Source organism: Hippopotamus amphibius, chromosome 15 (assembly GCF_030028045.1).
Source record: "Hippopotamus amphibius kiboko isolate mHipAmp2 chromosome 15, mHipAmp2.hap2, whole genome shotgun sequence".
In the NCBI taxonomy this organism is placed as follows: domain Eukaryota; kingdom Metazoa; phylum Chordata; class Mammalia; order Artiodactyla; family Hippopotamidae; genus Hippopotamus; species Hippopotamus amphibius.
The window spans coordinates 61,490,368-61,513,280 of record NC_080200.1 but is presented as its reverse complement, the minus strand read 5'-3'; the positions used below and the strand labels follow the sequence as shown (position 1 = coordinate 61,513,280).

Sequence of the window (22,913 nt, the reverse complement as noted above, 5' to 3'; positions counted from 1 at the left end):
CTTAGGGTGTGCCCAGATTCGATATGACTGGCGTCCTTATGAAAAGAGGAAACTGGACACAGACACACACAGCGAGAACGCTCTGTGAACACTGGGGTTACAGTACCAGCAGCCCAGGAGCCAGGAGGGGGCCTAGAACAGATCCTTCCCTCCTGCTTTCAGAGAGGGTAGGGCCTGGCTGACGCCTTGATCTCACACTTCTGGCCCCTAGAACTGTGAGACAATACATTTCTGTTGTTTAAACTGCTGGGTCTAGGAAATTTATTCAGGACTCCTTAGAGGGGTGGCAGCCAGCCTGGTGGGAAGGTCCCACTATAACCCGGGTGGAAATGCAAGTGGGTTCATCTGAGCCTTTGCAGAGAGATGGGGAGAGGGGTGCTGCCTTGAGGACGGACTGCAGAGTCTGTAAATGCAGACAGATGCTACCCACTGACATAGGCTGCCATGAGGGCAGGGGGTTGGGGAGACTTGGGGGTCTGCGCGAGCTCTGTCTACCTTCTGTTGTCCAGGTGGCTGCAGGCAGAATGATCACTTTCACCGCTCCTTCAGTGGCATGCAACCTGTAACACTTCATATGTGCTCTGGGTAGCCCACAGACGCAGAACATTGATCTATGAGACTCACGTGGGCACATTGGACAGTGAGAGCTGCTGAACAGCAATCAGACTCTCCCCATTTTCCCCACCAGGGCAGACAGGACCGTCCATTACCATTTCCTGCTGCCATGAAATCGGGCCTCCCATGCTTTATGGTCTAAGGATCTTGCTGCACCTTTTCTTTTTTTCGGCTGTGCTGCACATGCGGGATCTTAGTTCTTCAACCAGGGATCGAGGCTGTGACCCCAGCATTGGGAGTACAGAGTCTTAACCACTGGACTGCCAGGGAAGTCCCTTGCTGTACCTTTAAGATGGCTTTTCCCTGGAGGTGGCATGTCTGTCCACAAGCAGGTGACAACCAGTTATCCCCATCACAAGGATATCCCATGTCACTCAACCCCCCACCACATTTGACTCTGCTTTCGGCCGAGGGCAGGGGTCTGCTGCCACGTCATGGGCCTGCCTGTCGACACTGGCCACTCAAATAGCACAGGAGTTGGTAGCTGGCTGCACCCAGCACTCCTAGTCCACTGGCGTCCCCACATCTCATGGGGAAAATGATACATCTCTTTTAAAAGGCAGCTGACAACTAGCCTCCATATGAAAGACAATATTGTTGCAAAGTAAGGATGATGTTGAAATTGGCTCGCAAGCCACACCTGTTTAATTCAAGTTCAAACATGCAGATAATGGCTTAGATAAAAATTCCCAGGCATACAGGCTGTGCCACCTCTTTACTTCACCGTTTTCAATTTTCTATTTCTTATGTTAAGACTTAACTTTAACTGAGAGAACCACTAAAAATGGCCACAGATTACCATTTGGCATCCATTAGAGACTGAATTATTCCCTGACTCCAAATATGTGAAATCCTTACCCCCAGTATCTCAGAATTTAACCTTTTATGGAAATAGGGTCTTATAGGAATTTAACTGAGTTAAGCTTTTAACTGAGTTAAAATGAAGCTTTTAGGGTAGGCCCTATTCAACTATGACTGATGTCCTTACGAAAAAGGGAATTTGGACCCAGACACAGCCATATTCAGAGGGAAGGTGAAGAGATCAAGATGATATATCTACAAGCCAAGGGATGCCAAAGGTTGCTGGCAGAGGAACCAACCCCAGGCACACCTGGATCTTGGATTTCCAGATCTGTGAGACCACACAGTTCAGTTATTTTAAGCCACCCTGTTTGTGGTATTTGTGACGGCAGCCTCATGGTAACAGCCTACAACTAGTAATAACTGTTTCAGGCCAGAGTCATCGGGGCAGCTAGAAGCAGCAGGTGAAAGTCTGTTGAGAAACAAATACTCGTGGCACTTTCACGGCCATTCCCAGATGCGCACAGAGCAGCGAAGATGATTGGCATGGATACGCAGGTGCCTTTCTGAGGTCCGACAGGATGACTCTCTACCTTCTTATTTCAGCTCTTATACTGTAAGCAAGTGTCCTTTTCCATGTAAAGACATTCCTTGTTTTGCAATTAATAAATATGTTGGGGGAAACCGAGACTGTGCAATTATCCTGTTTCTCCTTAAATTTTCCCCCACTAATCATAGCATCCATCAATGGATCTTGCTAACAATCACTGCGCTGTCTGCCTACTGCTGATATTCTAGTTCCCTCCTTCCTTATACAGTTACTATTTGGAATTCTTCTATAAAGAAGAGCTGTCCCTTCTCATTCATGTATTCAACTATTTATTTCAGTATGGACTCATGAATATTTCACTCTATGGGTTATAATCCAATACTATCATTATTTATGTTATCACAAACTGTTCCAGCTTTGCATTAGGTGTGTCTTCAGGTTGGCTTCTGTGTTGTTCTGCCATGTCCCATCCTTTTTGGAACACTTCCTTATGTTCTAGCACCACAAGTTGTCCCAGACGCATCTGGTATTTTTCCAGTCCCAGTCCTAGAATTAACCACTTCTTCAAACAACCCTAGTTCACTTGACTGGGGAATGCTGTTTAGAAACCAAGATCCCAGCCCTAGGGATGGTCATGGCTACATGGTACCAATTCTTTTATGCCGTATCAGTGAACACAGCTAGGAAGTACAGGTAAATACACTAATCCTTCCCCATGTATATTTATTTATGTATGCATGTAATGTCTGTATGTATCTGCTATCCATTCATCCATCCAACCACCCACCTGTCCATCCATTTAAAACTGTGAGTTCACGCTAATACCTCCAATTCCGGTTAAACACCACAGAGTCCCCTTAGTCTTCCCCCTTTCCTATTTGTAACTCTCTTTCCCAAACAGTCAGAAAGGTGACTCTTCATCAGCTACAAAATATTTACTTATTTGTTCAATCATAGCATACGCGTAAAGCCATTTCAGAATCGCTAACCCAAACCCCTGAAGAAATATTTACTGACTGGAGTGTAGCATTTGTGCACAGGCTTTTGCATTTTTTGTCTTTAGCCTTATACTATCCAGTCAAAACACTGTTTCCCAAAATACTATTATTGTACTTGGGTTAGGTCACTCTCCACCCACACCTTTCAGTTGGTAACAGTAGCATTTGTATCACAATTAGGTCCATCTGTTACTGTGTGTATTTCACCTTGGGTCTCACCCACATCCTGGATGATTGGAATTGTTTCCTTATTTGGGGGTATGTAAACACTACACAGCACCACAGTCCTGAGTCAGAGGTGTACAAACTGCCAAGCTCAAAGAAGGGCTGCTCCCTCCCCACCCCTGCTGTCTCATCCACACTATTCTCTTCCTCCACCCCTTGCCTACCCACCCCCAGCCCACACAAACCTCTCCATCTCTACTTTACTCCACCTGTCACTTACCTATTTAAATATTTTTTACCAAGCTTGATTCACGGTAGGACCTCAGTACATGTTTGCCACGATACTGTTGTTAGTGAATCCTACGGACGACTGAAGTCCACTCTACGTCTGCAGTTTCTCTTTTACATAATGAAACTGGGCACTTCGTCTTAACATGCTCACAGAAGGCTTTGAGGAATATCACAGCTTTCCTTGATTGTGTCAGTTCTGAGATGGAATCTAGCAGCCGCTCAGGAAATATTAGCTACTAATAAGGAAGCCTCTTACTTTGCTTGGATATGAGGAGCCACAGGTCACTAGAACTCAGCTGGATGGAATTTTTGGGAAACATTTTCAAATTTGTGCTACATTATTATTTTTTCTTTTTTTAAATGGAGCATTTCAAAACAATTTTGGTGGTATAAGAAATATTTTTTTAAATTTCTGAAAAATTATAAGATTAAGGGGAGTAAGAGTAACATACAGACTTGCAAAAGAAAATTACAAGTAAAAGTTTTTTGGTTTTTTCGGGGGGGGGGGGTCACATAATAACCTCCTGAATGCTCCAGTTGTTCATTTTCTCTGTAATCTGTATTTGATTTTCTGACTGTGGAAGGAAGTCACCAGAGATGAGTCAGTAAATGCAAAGCCAGTTTTAAATATCTGGGAAGGAAAGCAAAGAGATTTGCAAATGCAGATCTAAGGAGGAAATTGGCATCTGAGATCATGCATTTATTTCCATGTCTGGAGAACACTTGGATCAAAGCATGAAAAAATATAAAACTTTAGGATTAGGGTAACATGAATGTTGCAATCACATGCCATGACATTTCCAAGGGACATTAATGTAAAACATTAAATATCTGACCAGTTCTGGAAATAAATAGGCCTTTCCATATGTAAAGTAAAACCAGCCCAGTGCCCTGAAACCTTGTTATAAGATGTAATTAGGCAACCTATTGATGGTGATGCTGCATGGATGGGATTATGGGCTTGAGGGATATGGAAAAGGTTATGGGCAACCTCAGAATCAATACTTTTATTTTATAGGGGGATCTGGATTCGCAGTCTATGCTGATCCTGAAAATATTTTGTCCATTCAGGGGGATTCAGGGTAGCCTATTAGGGAAATGGGCTCATGGGCTTCCAAGTCAAGAGAGAGTCAGGGCTGAATCCTGGCCAGACTACTGACTGGTTATGTATCATTGGGTCAGATAAACTCACTGCACCTTGGTTTCTTCATCTGTGTAATGGGCACAGTAATACCAGCTTTTAGGTGGTATGAGCATTACCAATGGGAAGCACTTAGTGCCCAGCACAAAACAAGCACGCAACTGGTACCCATAGCCCAGGGGCTGAGAGTGGGGAACTCTGGACCCAGCTACCACTCTGGAATGCTGGCTCTGCCACTCTCTCGCTATGTGCCCTTGGAAAAGTCACTTAACCTCTCTGAGCCATTGAAGTGGGAGTAGTATTCTGGAATGGGGATAACAGTCAACAACCAACTCTCAGACAGGGATGAGACTAGGGGAGCTGCAGGGATCAAATGAATCAACGTGGGCAGAGCACTCAGAATGGAGCCAGGTTTACTGCATCTGTAATATTATCAATGATCGTTATTAACTATGATTATTCAATTAGCCCACCAAAAAAATGGGGAGTGTGTGGTGGTGGAAGTAAACTATTATTACACAGAGTACCAGGTCTGGAGCAGGGGTCTGGAAGGAGTTGTACTGGCAACATATGCCAATAGCTTCAGGGTCTGCAGAGGCCTATGCCTTCTGTCAGTGGCGTGCCGGGTGGTTAAACCCACAGCAGTAAAGAAAGATGCCCAAGTCCAGAAGACAAGAGCTAGCACACCCATAAGGAACACAGTACAATTTGACTGCAGGGAACAAACATACCCTTGCTCATATGCAAACCTGCCCTGCAGTCAGCCTGCTTCAAAACACTTGATTCCAGAGCAAAGCAACCTTCGTGGTGGATAAGATGCTAAAATCTGGAGAGCTGGGTGCTCCCTCCTTTCTCCTGCAATCATTCATCCGCCGGCACATATATTTACATTGCGCATCTTCTATAAATGCTGTATTTCACCTCATGAAAAAAAAATCAATAGAAAGAAAACTAATGGGCTGTTCCGTCCTTACTTCTAAACATGCTAATAAATTACCATCTGTCACCGCACTGACACTGTGTTATGCAGAGAAATAGCTCCTTGCCCCTTATGCCACTTAAACTCACGTAGAAAAGCATGTTTCATTAACTTCCTAGGATTTTTTATCAGGCACGGCTCTCTGTCTCATCCTCTCTCTTCCTTCTTAGAGAACAGTGGGTGTGAAGGGAAATGGCATCCCAGGTTCCCTAGCGGAAGAAATGACCACAGGCCACGTGCTCTTACCCTCAATTCCAAATCCAAGAACGTCTTCAATACTGAATGTTTTGTTACAACTCTTATGCAGGTAAAAACTTATCCCGAACTGACCCAAGTCTGCAGATGTTTAAAATGCATCTCTGCTGATGTGAACATCATACACAGATGAGGCTGCCTGAGACCCCACTACGGGTGCTGTGTGAAATGTGTACGGTCTTATCCTCCTAAAACATCAGACTTTCTCCATTCTGGAATAAATTAGGCCCCAAGGTTTTCAGATACAGGACCGTGGACCTGGAAGAGAATTCCTGCTGTTACATGCCAAACACAGCTTTGTGAAAATAGCCAGTGGAAAGAAAATTCTAGAATTTTTTTAAACCTCCTTCTTCTTTTATAAAACCAAAACTTGGGCTGAACCTTCCTGTTGCTGATCTCATGATTTAAAATAGGTAACAATCACTCAGAAATTTTACTCCAAATTTTGTCCTCCCCTCCAGTGATAGTCCTGCAAGTCATACCACACGAGGTTTTATAGAAAATACCCAATGGTGCAGACATGTGGGGTCACCAAGCACATGCATGTCCTTCTTAGGGGGTGCATGCTGTCAGAAGCTACCCTTATGGAAGCTGGCCCTGCTCTGGACCCCAGGCTTGGGTTTAATTCCTGCTCAGCATGGCAAGAGTATCACCTCTGTGGACTTCAGTCTCCCACGTGTAAACCAGGGAGCATTCCACCTGCTATTCAAGGCTGTCGGAATGAAATAACGAAACACAAGCTGGCTGCCCTCCAGTCTCCCTTTTCCTTTGACTGAGACTCCTCTGGGGGCGACTTATAAGGCAGAAAGCTTAGTGTCCACTTTCCTTTATATGGACAAGCTCAGAGAAAGGTGGGCATGGGTGGTGCATGTTTGTGTGTTACAAGACGGAAGGAAATGGACTTGTATCAAGGTCCTTGGACCAAACTTCACATCAGAATCGGCAAGGAAAACCGGTGTAAACAGAAGTGGTGGTGTGGCAGGAAGGTGAGCTGTCAGGAACCCAGGGGGCTGGGGGCAGAGATGTCATTTAAGGACACTTTGTCACTCATAAGGGTGTGGCCTCAATGATTCTAGGTTCGGCTAAAACTGGCAAAGCCCTAACACTTGTGAACATTATTTAAATCAGTAATTCTCCGCCCTCACTGCACAGAATGCCAGGTCCAGCCCACAGATTCAACTAGTATGGCATTTTCGAAGGTCTGCGGTGAGTTCAATATGCTGGTGGAGGTTGAGGGCTTCTGCCCACAGACGGATGTATCTGCTCAGATTTACTCGGGGCAGAGGGCGTGCTCTAGATGCCGTATTTCTCTACTGTCTGGGAACAGAACCCCCACCTCACTGCTCAGGAGAGGAAAAGCACACAGCACAGGGCCGCACACAGCACAGGGCCCCACGTAGCCCAGGGGTCATCGCAAGCACAGAGCAGAGAACAACCATTAATGTTTAACTGAATAATGGTGACTTGCGAGACACCTCGCGATTCGCCAGAACTCTCCCACCTGGGGCTTTCCCACTCCTGGTCGTCCTTGTCCTTCTCTTCTTTGCTGTCTGCAGAGTGAGGGTGTTTCTGCACAATTCGCATCCCACCGGCTTTCACTGAAATGAAGACAAATGGGGGTATGATCAGTGTGGACACGGAACCACCATGGGGCAGGGGAACTAGCTCTAGGGTGTGTGGTGGTCCCACGGCCCCAAGTTAGTCCAGATCAGCCAGTGGTGACAGTGATTAACCAGAGAGGGTAGTGTTGTTGGGGGGCAGACTCAGTACGATGTGACACTCAGTGCTGTCTCTTACTCCACTTGGAAACTTTCCAAGGCTCATCTGTGTGTCTGGTCTCCCTTCAAATATCTGGTAAGAGCAGTAGTGCATCCAGAGTATACACCGTGTGAGACAGTGGCTGCTTGCTTTGGGTTCTGTACAGTGATGTTTGCGACGCAACAAAGGCCACTTAATCCCTGCCCGTGATATTTTCTCAAATGCCAACGATGCTTTCAACGGGGCGATACAGCCACAGGTGACACATGACAGCAGCTGTGCCACAGTCACAGCGCCTACTCTGGCAGCAACCTTTCCCAAACTGTGCTGTGAAACCCCAGTGTTGGCAGAAGTTACTCGGTTTTTAAAAACAGCCTTATTGACATATAATTCACATGCAATATAATTCACCCATTTAGAGTGTCCAATTCAATGGTTCTGAGTGTATTCAGAGTTGCACAACTGTGGCCACAATTTTTTTCAGACATTTTCATTACCCTAAACAGAAACCCATCCTCCATCACTCTTCAATCCCTCCTCTCTCCAGCTCCCAGCAACCAGTCATCTGCATATGCCTATTCGGACATTTGACAATAAGTGGAATCATAAAATATGTAGCCTTTGGTGACAGGCTTCTTCACTTAGCACAATGTTTCCAAGGGTCCATGTCATAGCTGTATCAGTACTTCAGCCCTTTGCATGGCTGAACAATGCGTCATGACACAGATCGACCACATGTTATCATTCACTCATCTGTGGATGGTCTTTTTTTTTTTAAAGGACATAATTTTTAAAAAATTAATTAATCAATTAATTTTATTGGCTGTGTTGGATCTTTTTTGCTGTGCACAGGCTTTCTTTTTTAGTTGCGGTGAGTGGGGGCTACTCTTCGTTGTGGTGCACAGGCTCCTCATTGCCGGGGCTTCTCTTGTTGCGGAGCACGGGCTCTAGGTGCATGGGCTTCAGTAGTTGCAGCATATGGGCTCAATAATTGTGGCTCACGGGCTTAGCTGCTCGGCGGCATGTGGGATCTTTCCGGAGCAGGGATCGAACCTGTGTCCTCTGCACTGGCAGGCGGATTGTCAACAACTGCGCCACCTAGGAAGCCCTGTGGATGGTCTTTTGCATTGTTTCCGCTCTTTGGCTACCGTGGCTACTCTTTGGCAGCTGTGAACAACTGTGTATGTACAAGGTTCTGTGTGGACACGTGGATGTATACCTTCATCTCCTTGGTACATGCACAGAGTGGAATAGCTGGGTTGCATGGAATAGCTGGGTCGCACGGTAACCCCATACTTAGCCTTTTGAAGGGTCCCCAAATGCTTTCCAAAGCCACGGCACCGTCTTCCATGCCCACCAGTAGGGGTTCCAGTTTCTCCACATGTTCACCCACACTTGTTATTGTCAATCTTTTAAATTATAGTTATTCCAGTGGGTGTGAACTGGTGTCTTATTGTAGTCTGATTTGTATTCCCTTAATGGCTAATATGTTGACACTGTTTTGCAAGAGAAAAAAACAACGAAAGTGGGGATTCTAGGATCTATTAAGTATGGAAAATGCTAAATTGAACAAATTAAATAGGCTTCCTCAAGACAGATTTTCTGCCTTTAGCAGGCACTGTAACCTTTACAAGGGGGCACAGAGTGTGCCATCTTTCCTAAGTGTATTTGACCACAGAACTCCCCCGCCCCATAATGCTGGTTATCATTCTTCAGGACTCTAGTGTTCCACGGGATAAAGTTTGGAAATGCTGGCCTTATATCCAAAAAGCCAGCCTCACATGGCAGTCATCTGTGCATGTTTTAGGGTCAGCAAGTCCCTCCACGTCCTCAGCTATATGGTCTTGGGTTAGTCAGCCGCTCAAAGCCTGGATGCTTCATCTCCAGAAAGTGGATAAGAGCCACGTCCTAAGATGGAGAAGTTTAGATGAGAAGAGAAGCTGCTGAATCCTGACCCCAAAGAGATGCTGTTTGGAGGTGGGGCCTTTGGAAGTGCTTAGGTCACGAGGGTGGAGCCCTTATGAATGGGATTAGTGCCCTTATAAAGAGACCCCAGAGAGCTCCCTTGCCCTTTCGGCCTGGTGAGGACAGAGCATACAGCCGTCTGTGAACCAGGAAGTAGGACATCACCAGACACCGAGTCTGCTGGTGCCCTGACCTTGGACTTTCAGCCTCCAGCACCACGAGAATGTCTGTTGCTTACAAGCCACCCAGTCTGTGGTATTAAGGTACAGCAGCCCAAACGGACTAAGACAGAGGTGCTTGGCAGCTTCCTGGCACTTGATAGAAACCAGAGTGAGTGAGCTGAGCACACTGGCCCCAGGTTTGCGTGTGGGGCTCAGCGTGCTTACCATCTCCACACCTGCCTCAGGACAGCCACTCCATGTTCTGCCACAGCCCTGCTCTGACCACACAGTACCACCAGCTTCTCAGGCCACATCCTCCAGGGTTTCAAATTAGGTTGGACCCTGCTGAACTGTGAGCGTCCAGGACTGGTTTCTTGGTGACGCTGTGAACAGGAAGAAGAATGTGAAACATCCTGAGGCTTACGCACTTCAGGTTTATCAGTTTTCAGTTTCCCTGGGAGGATTCAGGAAGCTGATGATGCCCGCTGCATGGCCAGTGGTACCCAGCATCAGTCCATCAGAGGAAGGCAAAGCAGAGGGCATGTGAAACAAAGGACTGTGTCTAATGATGCATCTGGGTTTGGAACTAGACCCTCCCGGCTGCCCCACCACTTCTTTTCAGTGGGGAGGGGACATGCACTTTGTAAAGAAGGAAATAGAATCCTGTCCAAGAATTCTGTCAAAAATCCACTTTTATCCAGACTGATTTTTATTCCAATCATTTTATTTTTCATTTCTAGAGCTTCTCCCCCCTCAAATTCGTCTGGTCTTTATTTGATAGTGTGCTACTCATTTCTTGTGTTTTTAATTCTTTTATGTATTTAATCATTTTAGGCACACTTGTCTTAGGGTTGTATATATAATTATTTTATTATCTGAGGTCCTCGGGAGTCTCGCTGCACTGTTTGTTTTTCTCTGATTCTGGCTTGTTTGGGGTGTGGGTGGGCCATGGGCTTGTCTTCAGTAGGCCTTTATCTGTGGGGATCCTCTGGGGTGTGGGGCGCAGGCAGCATCCCTGTGGAGAGATGCTGTACATGCTTCTGTGAAACCGGGAGTAACGGCACCTGGAGATCCTTTTCACGTCAGGTTTCTCAGAACAGGAACGGCCAAACAGTGTAAAGTTGAACGCATCGCCGGCGTAAAGGCAGGCCTGCAGTTACAAGTTCTCAAGGAGACTTTGTTCTCCATCCGGAGGCCAGGCCAAAACACACCAGCTTCCTCACCCTCCCACGGCGTTGCAGGACACAGTGTTTTCCTGCACCCTTTCTCCATGGGCTTGGCCTCTGAGCACCCAGCTTTGAGCTGGGGTCTTGGGTTAAATGAGGTCGTAGGGGTGAGGCCCTAATCCACTATGACCAGTGTTCTTAGAAGAAGAGGAAGAGACACCAGGTCACTTCCTGCTTCACGTGGGCCCAAGGTTCAGGCTAACTGTTCTGAATTTAGTTTCTTCTTTGGGTGTGGTTCCTACAGAGTTCCCTTACTTTGGGCTGAGATTTTTTAAAAAAATAAGAATACAAAAATATCGTTTGCAGGTGGCTTATCAAGATTTACTAGGCTATGTAGCCTGCCAAATCTTAAGAAATGAAGACTGAAAATAAAAGTCTGTAATATATTTAAGATCATTTCCTACCCACTCTCTTGAACTATAAAATTATGAATGCTTTTGGCCAAAAGAGGAAGCTGGAAGAAATGACTCACTAAATGTTTTTTTTTTTTTAATTCATTTTCCTCCCCCATTTATCCCACCCCTATCCCATGCCCATGAGAAACTGATTAAAGGTGCTGTTATGAGCTGAATTCCTATGTTGAATCTCCAGAACTTCCCACCTGACTGGATTTGGAGACAGGGCGATTAAGACAAATGGGCAGAAGACCTAAATAGACATTTCTCCAAAGAAGACATACAGATGGCCAACAAACACATGAAAAGATGCTCAACATCACTCATCATCAGAGAAATGCAAGTCAAAGCCACAATGAGGTATCACCTCACACCCATCAGAATGGCCATCATCACAAAGTCTGGAAACAACAAATGTTGGAGAGGGTGTGGAGAAAAGGGAACTCTCCTGCACTGTTGGTGGGACTGTAAGTTGGTACAGCCACTATGGAAAACAATTTGGAGGTTCCTTAAAAAACTACAAATAGAACTACCATATGATCCAGTCATCCCACTCCTGGGCATATACCCAAAGAAAACCATCATCCCAAAAGAAACTTGTACCATCATGTTTATTGCAGCACTATTTACAATAGCCAGGACATGGAAGCAACCAAAATGCCCATCAACAAATGAATGGATACAGAAGATGTGGCATATATATACAATGGAATATTACTCGGCTATAAAAAGGGATGAGATGGAGCTATATGTAATGAGGTGGATAGAACTACAATCTGTCATACAGAGTGAAGTAAGTCAGAAAGAGAAGGACAAATATTGTATGCTAACTCACATATACGGAATCTAAAAATGGTACTGATGAACTCAGTGACAAGAACAAGGAAGCAGATACAGAGAATGGACTGGAGAACTCGAGGTATGGGAGGGGGCGGGGGGTGAAGGGGAAACTGAGAAGAAGCGAGAGAGTAGCACAGACATATATATACTACCAACTGTAAAATAGTCAGTGGGAAGTTGTTGTATAACAAAGGGAGTCCAACTCAAGGATGGACGATGCCTTAGAGGACTGGGGCAGGGAGGGTAGGGGGGACTTGAGGGGGGGGGCGTCAAGGAAGGGAGGGAATATGGGGATATGTGTATAAAAACAGTTGATTGAACCTGGTGTACCCCCCCAAAAAAAAAAAAAAAAAAAGATATAAGGAGGCTGTTAGGATGGGGCCCTAACCTGATGGGATTGATGTTCTTATCAGAAGAGGAAGAGACATCAAGGATGCACATGCACAGAGGAAAGGCCACATGAGGACACAGAGAAGGTGGCCGTCTGCAGGCCAAGCAGAGAGGCCTCAGCAGAAACTACACCTGCCGGCACCTTGAGCTTAGACTTCTGGCCTCCAGGGCTGTGAGAAAATAAATTTCTGTTGTTGAAAGCACCCAGTCTGTGGTATTTTGTTATAGCAGCCCGAGCAAACTAATACAGATGCCCATTCAAAAATAACCTCTGAATCATTTCTGCTTGGCAGACACAAAACATGAAAACTAGAAGTCCCAGGTGTGGCCTATAAAGTGGCTAAAAGCAAAAAGGGCTGTGCAACTCACTACAGAAGGAATAGACGATGAATGTCAAGGTGACGTTCGAAATAATCAAGTCTCAGGAAGCTCCCAGGGACCCTGTCCACTCTCTGTGGACGTAAGTACACACGTCCAGACCCAGTCACCCCACGTTAGCACTTCATTTAATCTAGTTTATAAAAACAATTAACTTCCTCAATCCCTCACTGTGTGTGCAGTGATTAATGCAGCAATAAAAGTGGCCAAAATAATAATAACTCAAGGCTGGGACAGGTTCATGTTAACTCGCACGGATGCCAAAAAAATGACAGCACATGTTTATTGGCTGTTTCATCACTGTCTCTGGGAAACGTCACTGGTTAAAAAATACAAAGGCAGAGTTATTTCTGCAGAAATCCTTGCAGAATTCTTTGTGAATGTAAGTATTTTTCTGAGAGACATTAGCTAAAAAAAAAAACAACTCAGATTTTTGTTGTGGTTGTGATTCAAATGTGAGCTTCAAATTTCAAGACCAGCAAGCTTCCTCTTAGCAGGAGTGCCGAGCAGAGGCTGAGGGTCTGGATTCTGAGAGCCAGACCCCGGGGTTCAAATCCCAGCTCTGCCTCTGTGTGTGTGTGTGTGCGCGTGCGTGTGTGTATGTGTGTGTGCACGTGTGTGTGCGTGTGTGTCTGGGCAAGTTGCTGGCAGTCTGTCCCAGGGTCCCCTGTCTGTGAAGAAAGGGTGGCAGTGCTCTCCCTTCCCCCAGGGTTCTCTGAGGACTGAAGGGGAGCCCACGGGAAACACCTCCACCACGGCCTCAACTCTCAGCTACTCTTACTAGACGGGTTTTCACAACTAGCATCTAGCACGTAGCGAACCCTCCACTGTGAGAGTCCTCAGTGGTTATCACTTCCTCCCCGCAGTTTTCTTGTGTGTAAAGTGGGGATGGCAGGACCGATGTTCCGGGTTGTTGAGGAGTGTGCGACACACCCTGCAAAGTGCTTGCCCACCGTGGGGGGGCTCCCCTGCCCTGGTCAGCTGACCGCCTCCAGGGCTGTGGTCCATGCCTCACCATCTAAGGAAGCTTCTGGAGAATCGCAGATCCTGGATACCCCTTCCACTCTTCATGCCGCCACGTGCCAGGCCCTGTTCTCATCACAGGCTGGCTGTCCCCCACGATACCGCAACCGTATGGTGCAGACCCCACCACGAGGAGGGGAAGCCAGAGGCCCCACCACACAGCTAGCAAGCTTCTGACCCGGCAGCCTGTGCCCTTAACCACACCCCGCAGGCCTTTCACCGCTTGAACCTTCCAGGAAACAGAGCATCACTGCTCCTCAGAGAGACACAAGTGACAGCCTACGGGCAGGTTCTAGGCTGGGGAAGAAACTGCGTTTGGTGTCGAAAGCTCTCTGCAGAGCAGCTTCCTATCCGAGGGGCAAAGGGGGTGGAGGAAGCAACCTCCACGTCAGACTTTGCCAGGTGAGCAAACACTGAGGAAGCAACGGATGACATATCCCGCGGGGCCGGGCATCCCCTCAGGCATCCGGGTGCCTGACGGCGAGGGGGTCCCTGACAGCTCATTCGGACCACACTCAACAGCAGTCTAGGAAGACCCCCAGCTGCAAGCCAGGCAGGGGGACAAGAAGGGTGACCCCAGATGGCTCCTAACTGTGAAAGCGCCCTGAGCCAGGGGGCGGTGAGTGGATGCTTCCGTTGTCCTTGCCCAAAAAGAGCGACTGAAATGTGAGTCAAAGGAAAGCAAATCCACCTAAGAGATGAAAGACTCCGAGAACTGTTCCGGTGAGAACAAAAGAAAGCAAACCAGACACACCCAGAGCTGCAGGGGAGCAGTGAACGCAATCATCTCAGGTACAGCAGTGCAGTGGCCGGAAAGCAAAGCGGACACGGGACTGGATGTCCCCCGGGATGGGGGAGAGTGGGTGGGATCGGGGCAAAGGTTAAGAGGAAGGGCTCCACCAGGAGAGGAGGCTCCTTGGCCAGCAGAGAAGCCACGCCCATCTGGGTGAGAGTTCGAGGGGATGACTCGCTGGGAGAAGGGTGGTAGAACTGGAAGAACATGGTTGACTGTGACCAATCCTTCCAAACCCTAAGGACTCTGTCTTGTGACTACAGCATGGGAACTGGGACAACGATTAACTGAAATAGATCACTGAATAATGGAAGTCTCTGTTCTGATAATTATCAATGATTGTAAATTCCTAAGGAAACGGTAAACTTTAGGTAAAGGTTGATGCTATAATTAACTCTGCTCTGAAGATATAAAACCTACTCATGTACGACCCCTTCTGGGGTCTCTCCACTCCCTTCTGGTGTCTGTGCCAGAAGCTGCTGTGCGCTCCTCTTAATAAACTGTTATTCTGTGGCTTAAACCTGAGCGACGGCTTGTTATTGGTCCTGAGGAGAAATTCTTTTCCTTTGGAGATCACGAATCCACTCCCTAGACGGATTCTACGGCAACATGCGGAAGCTGGTGGCCCCAAGAGGGGAGCCCCGTGAAGGAAGAGTGGAGGATGAGGGGTGAGAGGCAGTGAGCTACGGGGATCCCGGGAGCCTCCGAACCCCCCACCCCCGAGACCACATGCAGTCCCCACAGGGGCTTTCCGGTCTGAGGCAGCAGGTGAAAGTGATGCTTGTGCTAAAAACCGAGTCCCTGATAAATTGCTGAACTTGCACCCCTGATGGTTTCCTCTCTAAGAAAACTGAGGACCAATGAAGGGAAACGGCTATTCTGTGCTTAGAGGCAAAAGCTGTTAAGGTGGAAAGGCCCTTAAATGACACGGAGGCAACCCCACTCACTCTGCAGAGGAGAAGGTGAGGTTCAGAGACGTGGCACATGGGCCAGGGCCATGGGGCTGAGGACCAGGACTAGACAGGACAGCCTGTTTTTGACAGCAGTGAGTGTTCCATCCCCGACGGCTGTGACCCAGAAGACAGACTGTGTGGTGACTGGGCCAAGACAGGGACCCTGCCGGACAGTGACAGGGCCAAAGCCGAGGAGTGGGAGAGGCAGTCGCGGGGGAAAACCTTGGGTTCAGGGAGGCTGATTTCAAAAAGTCCAGAGAAAAGCAGGATCCCTGCCTGGAGGTGCCTGTGGACAGGCAACGAGACAGTGTTCGCCAACCCCAGTCCCAGCCTCCCCTGCAGCTGGCTGGGGCCGTTGACCTGGGTCGTGGCCTAATACGGTGAAGCGAGATTGTGGCAGGCAAGGTCATGCTTCCCCCACCCCCAGATGGCCACGCCCTAGTCCCGTTTATGTGCTGAACTGCGTGGCAAAGGGGAAGGAATGTCACGGATGCAATTAAGGTTGCGGACTGCCTCTGGAAGCTGGAAGAGGCAAGAACACGGATTCTCCACTAGAACTTCCAGAAGGAACCAGCCCTGCAAACACCATGATTTCTGCCCCGTGAGACCCATTTGGAACTTCTCACCTCCAGAACTGTAAGATGATCAAACTGCATTGTTTTAAGCCATAAAATGCATTGTGCTTTGCTCCAGAGGCCACAGGAAACTAACGCAGGGACACCGTTGCCCACAGGCCACACCACAAGGCCCCGCACCATGGCCTGCACCACGTCCCCTCTAAGTCCCCTCCGCAGAGGCCATGCGCTGAGATGGCAGAGTCCCTGGGTAGGTGTGGCCTGGGCCTCTGCATTTCTCCTGGTAAGAGGGCCACCCGGGAGAGAAATACACCTTAACTTGTTCAGCCACTGAGATCTGGGGTTGTCTGTTACAATAGAGTACAGTGTAACTGTGACTAATGTAGTACTTTATACAAAAGTAATAGTCCCCATAGAAACAGAAGCATTTCTGAAGCTGGGATGGGGGGAAGCCATTCACAAAACCAAACGAGACTGCAGAGGCATCATCTGAAATCAACAGGGCACTCCCAGAAGAGAGGAGGCATCTGTCATCCAAAGTACTAGAGCAGAGAGGAGAAATCTAAAACACATCTTAGGGGCCCTTGGTCCACCCTGACTGAAAGCTTTTTGAAAAAATGCAGTGACTAAGAGGGCCTCTCTTTCTCCTTGGCATGTCAGGAACAAAGGCAGACCCCTCTCCTGTATCTTCAAGCACTTATCAGTGACTGGGTTGAGCATACCGGGGGTATGCTTAGCACACCTGTGATTGCACGGTTAATACAATAAAAACCAAATCCGTCTTGCCTTTCTAGCAACAGAGTGGCCTCGGTAATATGAAAACCCCCAAGGGAGAGAATTCAGGGAGAAGTCTCACCCACAACCCTTTAAATGCATCCTGACTGATTCATAGAACAGAGAACTGAATTTTTTTGAAGTTACTAAAGAAAAGCAAAGTGGTCTCTTTCCCATTTCACTTTAATAAACAGAATCGTGTTTCTATTTCCATTTGACTCAGTTCTAGAAGGGATGTTAGGTCTACTCTTCAAAGAAAACCATACATAAAATTTGTAACGCTCAAAGCTACCCTGTATTAGATTTATGAGAACTTTCCTGACATATGGTTTTGGCTCCCCTGGGGAATGGAGGGGACCGGGGCCAGCAAAACATGTTTAACAAAGAGATGTTATCCCCATCGCCACCACAAACTCACAGAGACCGGTAGGAGTGAGTAACAGTGAGGCTTGTCTCACGTCCCCGCTTCCGTGGGGATCAGAGTGAGGCTATCCGATGAAATAGGACCTCACTCACTTTGCTGATACGAATTTGCAAGAACTCCCATAAAACCAGCAGTCTCACCCCACTTCTCAGCAGGTATTCTGTGGCCGAGGGCAGTGACAAGGTCTCAAATCATGAAGATTTGGTTGCTTTTACAGAGGACCAGGCCCCCTGTGCACTGCAAGACACCATGCAGCGCCAGCCACCACTCAGTGGGTGGACTGGTATTTAGTCACACAGCACCTTTCTCCCAGGCTCTTCAGAAGCCTCGTTAATTTCACACTGGGGGACAAGGCCCCTGGCGAGTGATGGAGCCCCCTGTCGAGAAGGGCTGCTGAGGTTCCAGGAGGCGAAGGCCCCCCCAGGCTGGCCCCCCTGAAGTCACTGGCTTAGGGTGTCGGCAACACCCCCTGGAGTGTTTATCCCGATGGTAAGGTGACTGCGAGGTACAGGAGCTCATTCGTGCCAAGTGCTTAGAACCTGGCCAGGGATGGGGAGCAGAGTATGCCATGCCAAAACATGCCTCTTTGGCATAAGAATGATTTGGGGCTGATTAAGAAACAGCACACAAGGAAAAGCTGGATATCGATAAAAGCTGGATACATTTACAAGGGAAATCTCCACTGTAAGTGTCTCTCCCTCTGTACCAGGAAGAGAAGGATGACTAAATCACAGGAGAATCTTACCTCTGCATAACAACTGTCCCCCGGTTTACTGTGTATTTCCTGGCTCCCTCCGCCTCTCCCCAGCATTTTTCATCTTTAGTATTTAAGGTGGTGCTTGGGAGTTACTCACTTTTCTTGAGTATCTCCCATGTATACAGGAGATACACATGTTATTAAACTTCTAGTTGTTTTTCTCTTGTTAATCTGTTCTTTACTGTAAAGAGGATCTCAGTCAAGAACCTAGAAGGGTAGAGGGAAAAGTATTTATCTTCCCCTATACCCCACGCACTGCAACACTCGGCAAATGTCAGTGACAACTGCCACTATTACGATGCTACCTAAGCCAGCTGACAGTCCCACCTGCACCCCCAGGACACGCTGGAGACAGCGCAGCAAGCGGAGGGAAGTTGTGGGCCCCACATGCTAGGAAGAAGTGAGAGGCAGTAAGAGGCTCTGCAGAAACTCAGGAGCTATTCACTATTTTGAACGAGGCACTGCGCTCATCAGTCGGACCCAGGCCCGGAAGCAGGGAGGACAGGCAGACCGGGGGAGGCTGTGGGGCTACACAGGAGTGTGCCTGGTTCTGACAGCAATGGGAAAACACAAAAGAACATGAAGAGAGTCATGGAGGAGAATTTTATTGTTTTCGATTGAGGATTTAAGCACAAGTTTTTTTGTCACCCAACTGAAGCACTTAATGGAAGCGTCCCCAACGTTTTTAAGGCTGGTATTTTGATTTATGAACTGGGCTCTTGATGATTACTGTTTATTATAGTGGTTGCCTTTTTTTTTTTTTTTTTTTACTATCTACTCTGCAAAACTGTCTATTCTCTGGTCATGTCACAGTAAACAAGACCACCCAGAGCTTTCTGCCAAAAAAGGCTTCCACACAGGGGCCTCTGTATCATGGGGAAAAATGCACCTGAGCAGTAATACCTGGGAAACAAAATACCGCAACCGATTTAAGGTCTCTTTCCAACCTGCACCCCTGGGCCAAGATGCCAGGCCCTTCCTCCAACTCTGGCCAAGTGTGACCGGCCTTGGGAAATGCAAGATGACAGCCGACAGCTTCCTCAGCAGCTCCCCCGCTGGATTCGGGTCTCAAAGGCTTAAGGGACCTGCCCTGAAGTCACTTGAGGAGTGTAGCAGTGGGATTAACTGCCCCTGGGCTCCAATCCTGATGGCTGGTGACAGTAACAGCACAAAGGCAGCCCCGCCCTGCTCCTTCCTCAGGGACCATCTGGCCCAAACCTCCCATTTGATGGATAGGAAAACCGAGCCCTGGGGAAGTGACGGGCCTCAAAACTCAGGACCCAAGTTCACTGCTACACCAGCACATTGGATCCCCTCTCCTTGGGCACAAATAAGATATTTAATTTGTAATTCACACAGGCCTAGCTGTTTACAATTCAAAGAAAAGCAGAGTCCTTCATGAAATTTCTCCCAGGGAGTTAATATAGACAGCTTATACCTCTGATCCTAAAAACCTCCATATGGCTGTCTCTACATGCAATTTAATTACTGCTTTGGTATCATTCCAACACATACATCTAAGGCCACTCATTACCCAGGGACAGGGGAGCCCTGTGCAGACTGCTGCTGCGTGGTCCACCGCCACCAGTGTAAATGAAGGTGTTCCCTCCTGCGGTGCTGCCCAGGTCATCCGGCAGTTGGACACGAACCCGCAGCGGCAGGAATGAAAGGTCAGAGTTATAAGTTAAAGGAAACGCCTCTGAAGTTCTTTTTTTAATTTTAAGCTAATTCAACACAGAGGCCCTCAAAGTCTATTTTCCATTACAGTGGAACTGTTTTCTAAAAGACCATGCCTCTTACATCCCCACCCATCGGTTAGCCATTTTTTCTTTCCTGGTGCCCGTCAGTCTTCTCGTTGTTGAGAGCTTGTTTCAGGAGTGAAAAGCATTACCTACGCTGGAATGCAACACATGTAAAGAACTTCTCTATCTACTGCGTTGGGGCAGAGAGGTAGTGCCCTACGGTGCGAGGGCGGCAGACCGAAATTAGGGGAATCTTCCCTCTAACAAGAGGATGGCACAAATATTCCATGAAAAGCAGCCATGTTTGGCTAAGGCTTCTGAGTTGGTACTCTAACTAACGTGTGCAGTGAAGACCCTAAAAACCCCACACACTGAAGTGATTCGGATCCTGGGACCCAGTCACTTTGGATTCCCTCCCTGTGTCCTTCCATACGGATCGATCGTCATCCCAAAGGAGAGCAGAAAGAGCAATCGACCAGTCCGGGGCCCGATTCGAAAGAGCAAACAGGAACTGGGCTCAGGGAGGGGAGGAGACGGTATGGACAGAAAGGTTGCTCCGAGTCACATTTTCTAAGAAAAAGGACTCTTCCCTCCCTTTAACTTGCTCGGCTCAGACGTTCAGGATGTTCAAAAGCAAAAAGCAAAACCATATTTGAGGAAAAGCAGAACGCGAAAGACACTGGCGGGAAAAAAAGTCATACTTAGGGATTCATGATAGAAATGATTTCCGCTGCCTTGGTTCTTTTGCTAACGCCGTCAGCCTACCATTAATCATCACCATGATGTTAAGGACATGGATCTGTCATCGTTTCGGCCACTCGTTTTTCTGAAACATGTGTACGTGCCAGAGAAGTATTCGCCGCGCAAACTTTTTGGGGGCAACCTGTTCCACGGGGCTGACTCAGGTCAGCCTAGTCTGCATGCAGCGCCCACGGGCTCGCGATGCTCCGCAGGAAGAAACGGGGCTCCGCAGCCCAGGGCCGAGCTGAATTCAGACCCCGCGAGCCGACACGTCGCAGGCCGGCCGGCCGCCCACCCCCCTGCCCGGCGCCCCGCGCCTCGCGGGTTCGAGCCCGCCCTCCGGACCCGCGAGAGGAGAGGAAGTGGGAACGAGTCAGTACCGGCGGGCGGGTGTCCAGCTTTCGTCTCTAGCTTCCCCTCGGGAGGCGAAGACATGGTGCGGCCGGGTCGCGGAGGCGCCGGGACGGCGGTGGCTGCGCGGGCTCGCGGGCCAGGCGGGAAGCTCGCGCGCGCGGGCGTCGAGCGCCGGGAGCGAGGGAGGCGCGTGCGCGTGGGGCGGCGGGGGCCGCGCGCAGACGGACGGACTGCGGCTGCCGGGAGGGGGCGCGGCCGGCGCGCGCCGACGTGGCGCGGCCTCGGCGGCCCGCGGCTGCGCGGTGGCGTCACGGCGTCCGCCCCGCCCCGCCGGCCCCGCCCCGCCCCGCCCCGCCGGCCCCCGCGCGCCCCGTGTACGAAGCATGCGCCGTCGGCGGCGCCACGTCGGAAGCCTCGGCGGCGGGCGGAGGAGGGGGAAGGCGAGTGGGGGCGGGGGCGGGGGCGGGGCGCTGGCGGTCGGAGGAGGCGGGAGTTGCTGCCGGCAGGGGCCGTGGCGGGAGGTTTTTGGAAAGAGCCCAGCGGGAGAGTGGCATCTCCGTGGGCGGTGCTCTGCCGATCGGTCAGACAGACGTTGATGGGGATGGGGAAACGGCCTCCATGGGGTGGGGGTGGCGGCGCCCCGGGAGTGGCGTGTCGTCGGGGCACCGGCCGGTTTTCCAGCCGGCCTCCCCCTGCTCACACTGGAGCGACCGGGGAAGTGCGGAGATGAGACTCCAGGTGGGACCCACCAGGGGCCCAAGAATAGCAGAGGTTTGTTAAAAGATGCTGCAGGTGGGAGACTTACGCCCGGGAGAGAAAGGCAGGGCTGTGAAGCCTGGAAACCTGGACAGAGGTCTGGGAAGGTTGGGTCTGTGCCCCTCTCTCAGCTGTCCTCCTGCTGCGATGGGTCTTGATTCTGTCCAGAGCTGACCCTTGGGTCTTGTGCCCTGGATGGCAGCCTTCTCGCCTATCTCAAGCGCTGTGCAGCTGCAGGTATCTCCTCCTGCACTGACAGGCCCTCCTTGCTAAATTGGCGTCCAGACACGGCCAGCATCTTCAGAAAAGGGACGGCAGCGCCTCTCTTGGCTGTACCTTTGAGAACACAACCTCAGGAAGAGCACCTCACCCCCCCTCCTCAAGCCAGTCCAGTCCAACTGGTAGTCATCCAGCTCCACAGAGGCTGCCACCCGCCAGGAAGATCCTTTTATCATGGTCACTCGTGCCCCCCGTGTTGCTCAATCCAGTGGTCAGTCTTCCACTCTCATCCTACTTGACCTCTCAGCAGCACTTGACCTAGCTGACCGTCGGCCTCCTCCTCAGCTTCAGGGATGCAGCATCACTGCCTTGACATCCAGTGTCTGGGCCAGATGCTTGGCTGCTAACTCTCAGTCGGGTTGGTTGGCTCCTCTTCTAGATTTCTAAACACTTGAGTATCCCGAGGCTCAACACCAGCCCTCTTCGTGTCTAGACTTGGTTTCACTGGTCACGTGAGGCTCACTAGTATCCGGATGCTTATGGATCCCAAATGTGCAGACCCATGTCTCCATGCCTGCCTCTCCATTAAGCTGCAGACTCACACCCCACTGCGTCCTTGACCTCCCTACCCGGATGTCTAACTCAGCACTGCCCATCTCTCTGCATCGCGGCACACAGAGAAATGCACATATTACGTGTTGGTCTGGGACTTCCCCCGCCCCGACATTTCACTGGCACTACTAGCTGTTGGCCAGGCGACAATCATAATATAGTTGTCATTGTCTTGCATTCACATCAAAACTTGCAGACAGGTGTCAGCAGCTTAGAAGAAAATCCAAAATCAATAGTGGAACACTCCTTTAAGAGATGCTTCATCACTGACACTAGTGATAG

General features: G+C 49.1%; 1 protein-coding gene across 1 annotated transcript in view; it reads right to left on the bottom strand.

Moving 5' to 3' along the window:
* DAP (death associated protein) overlaps positions 1-21,270 on the bottom strand; it is a 67,978-nt gene extending 46,708 nt beyond the window's left edge. The window contains exons 1-2 of the mRNA XM_057708530.1: positions 21,071-21,270; positions 7,297-7,393 (exon numbers count right to left, since the gene is read on the bottom strand). Of these exons, the coding sequence (XP_057564513.1) occupies positions 7,297-7,393; positions 21,071-21,125 (152 nt within the window). The 5' untranslated portion in view covers positions 21,126-21,270. The remainder of the gene's footprint in view (positions 1-7,296; positions 7,394-21,070) is intronic.
* Positions 21,271-22,913: the final 1,643 nt, after the last annotated feature.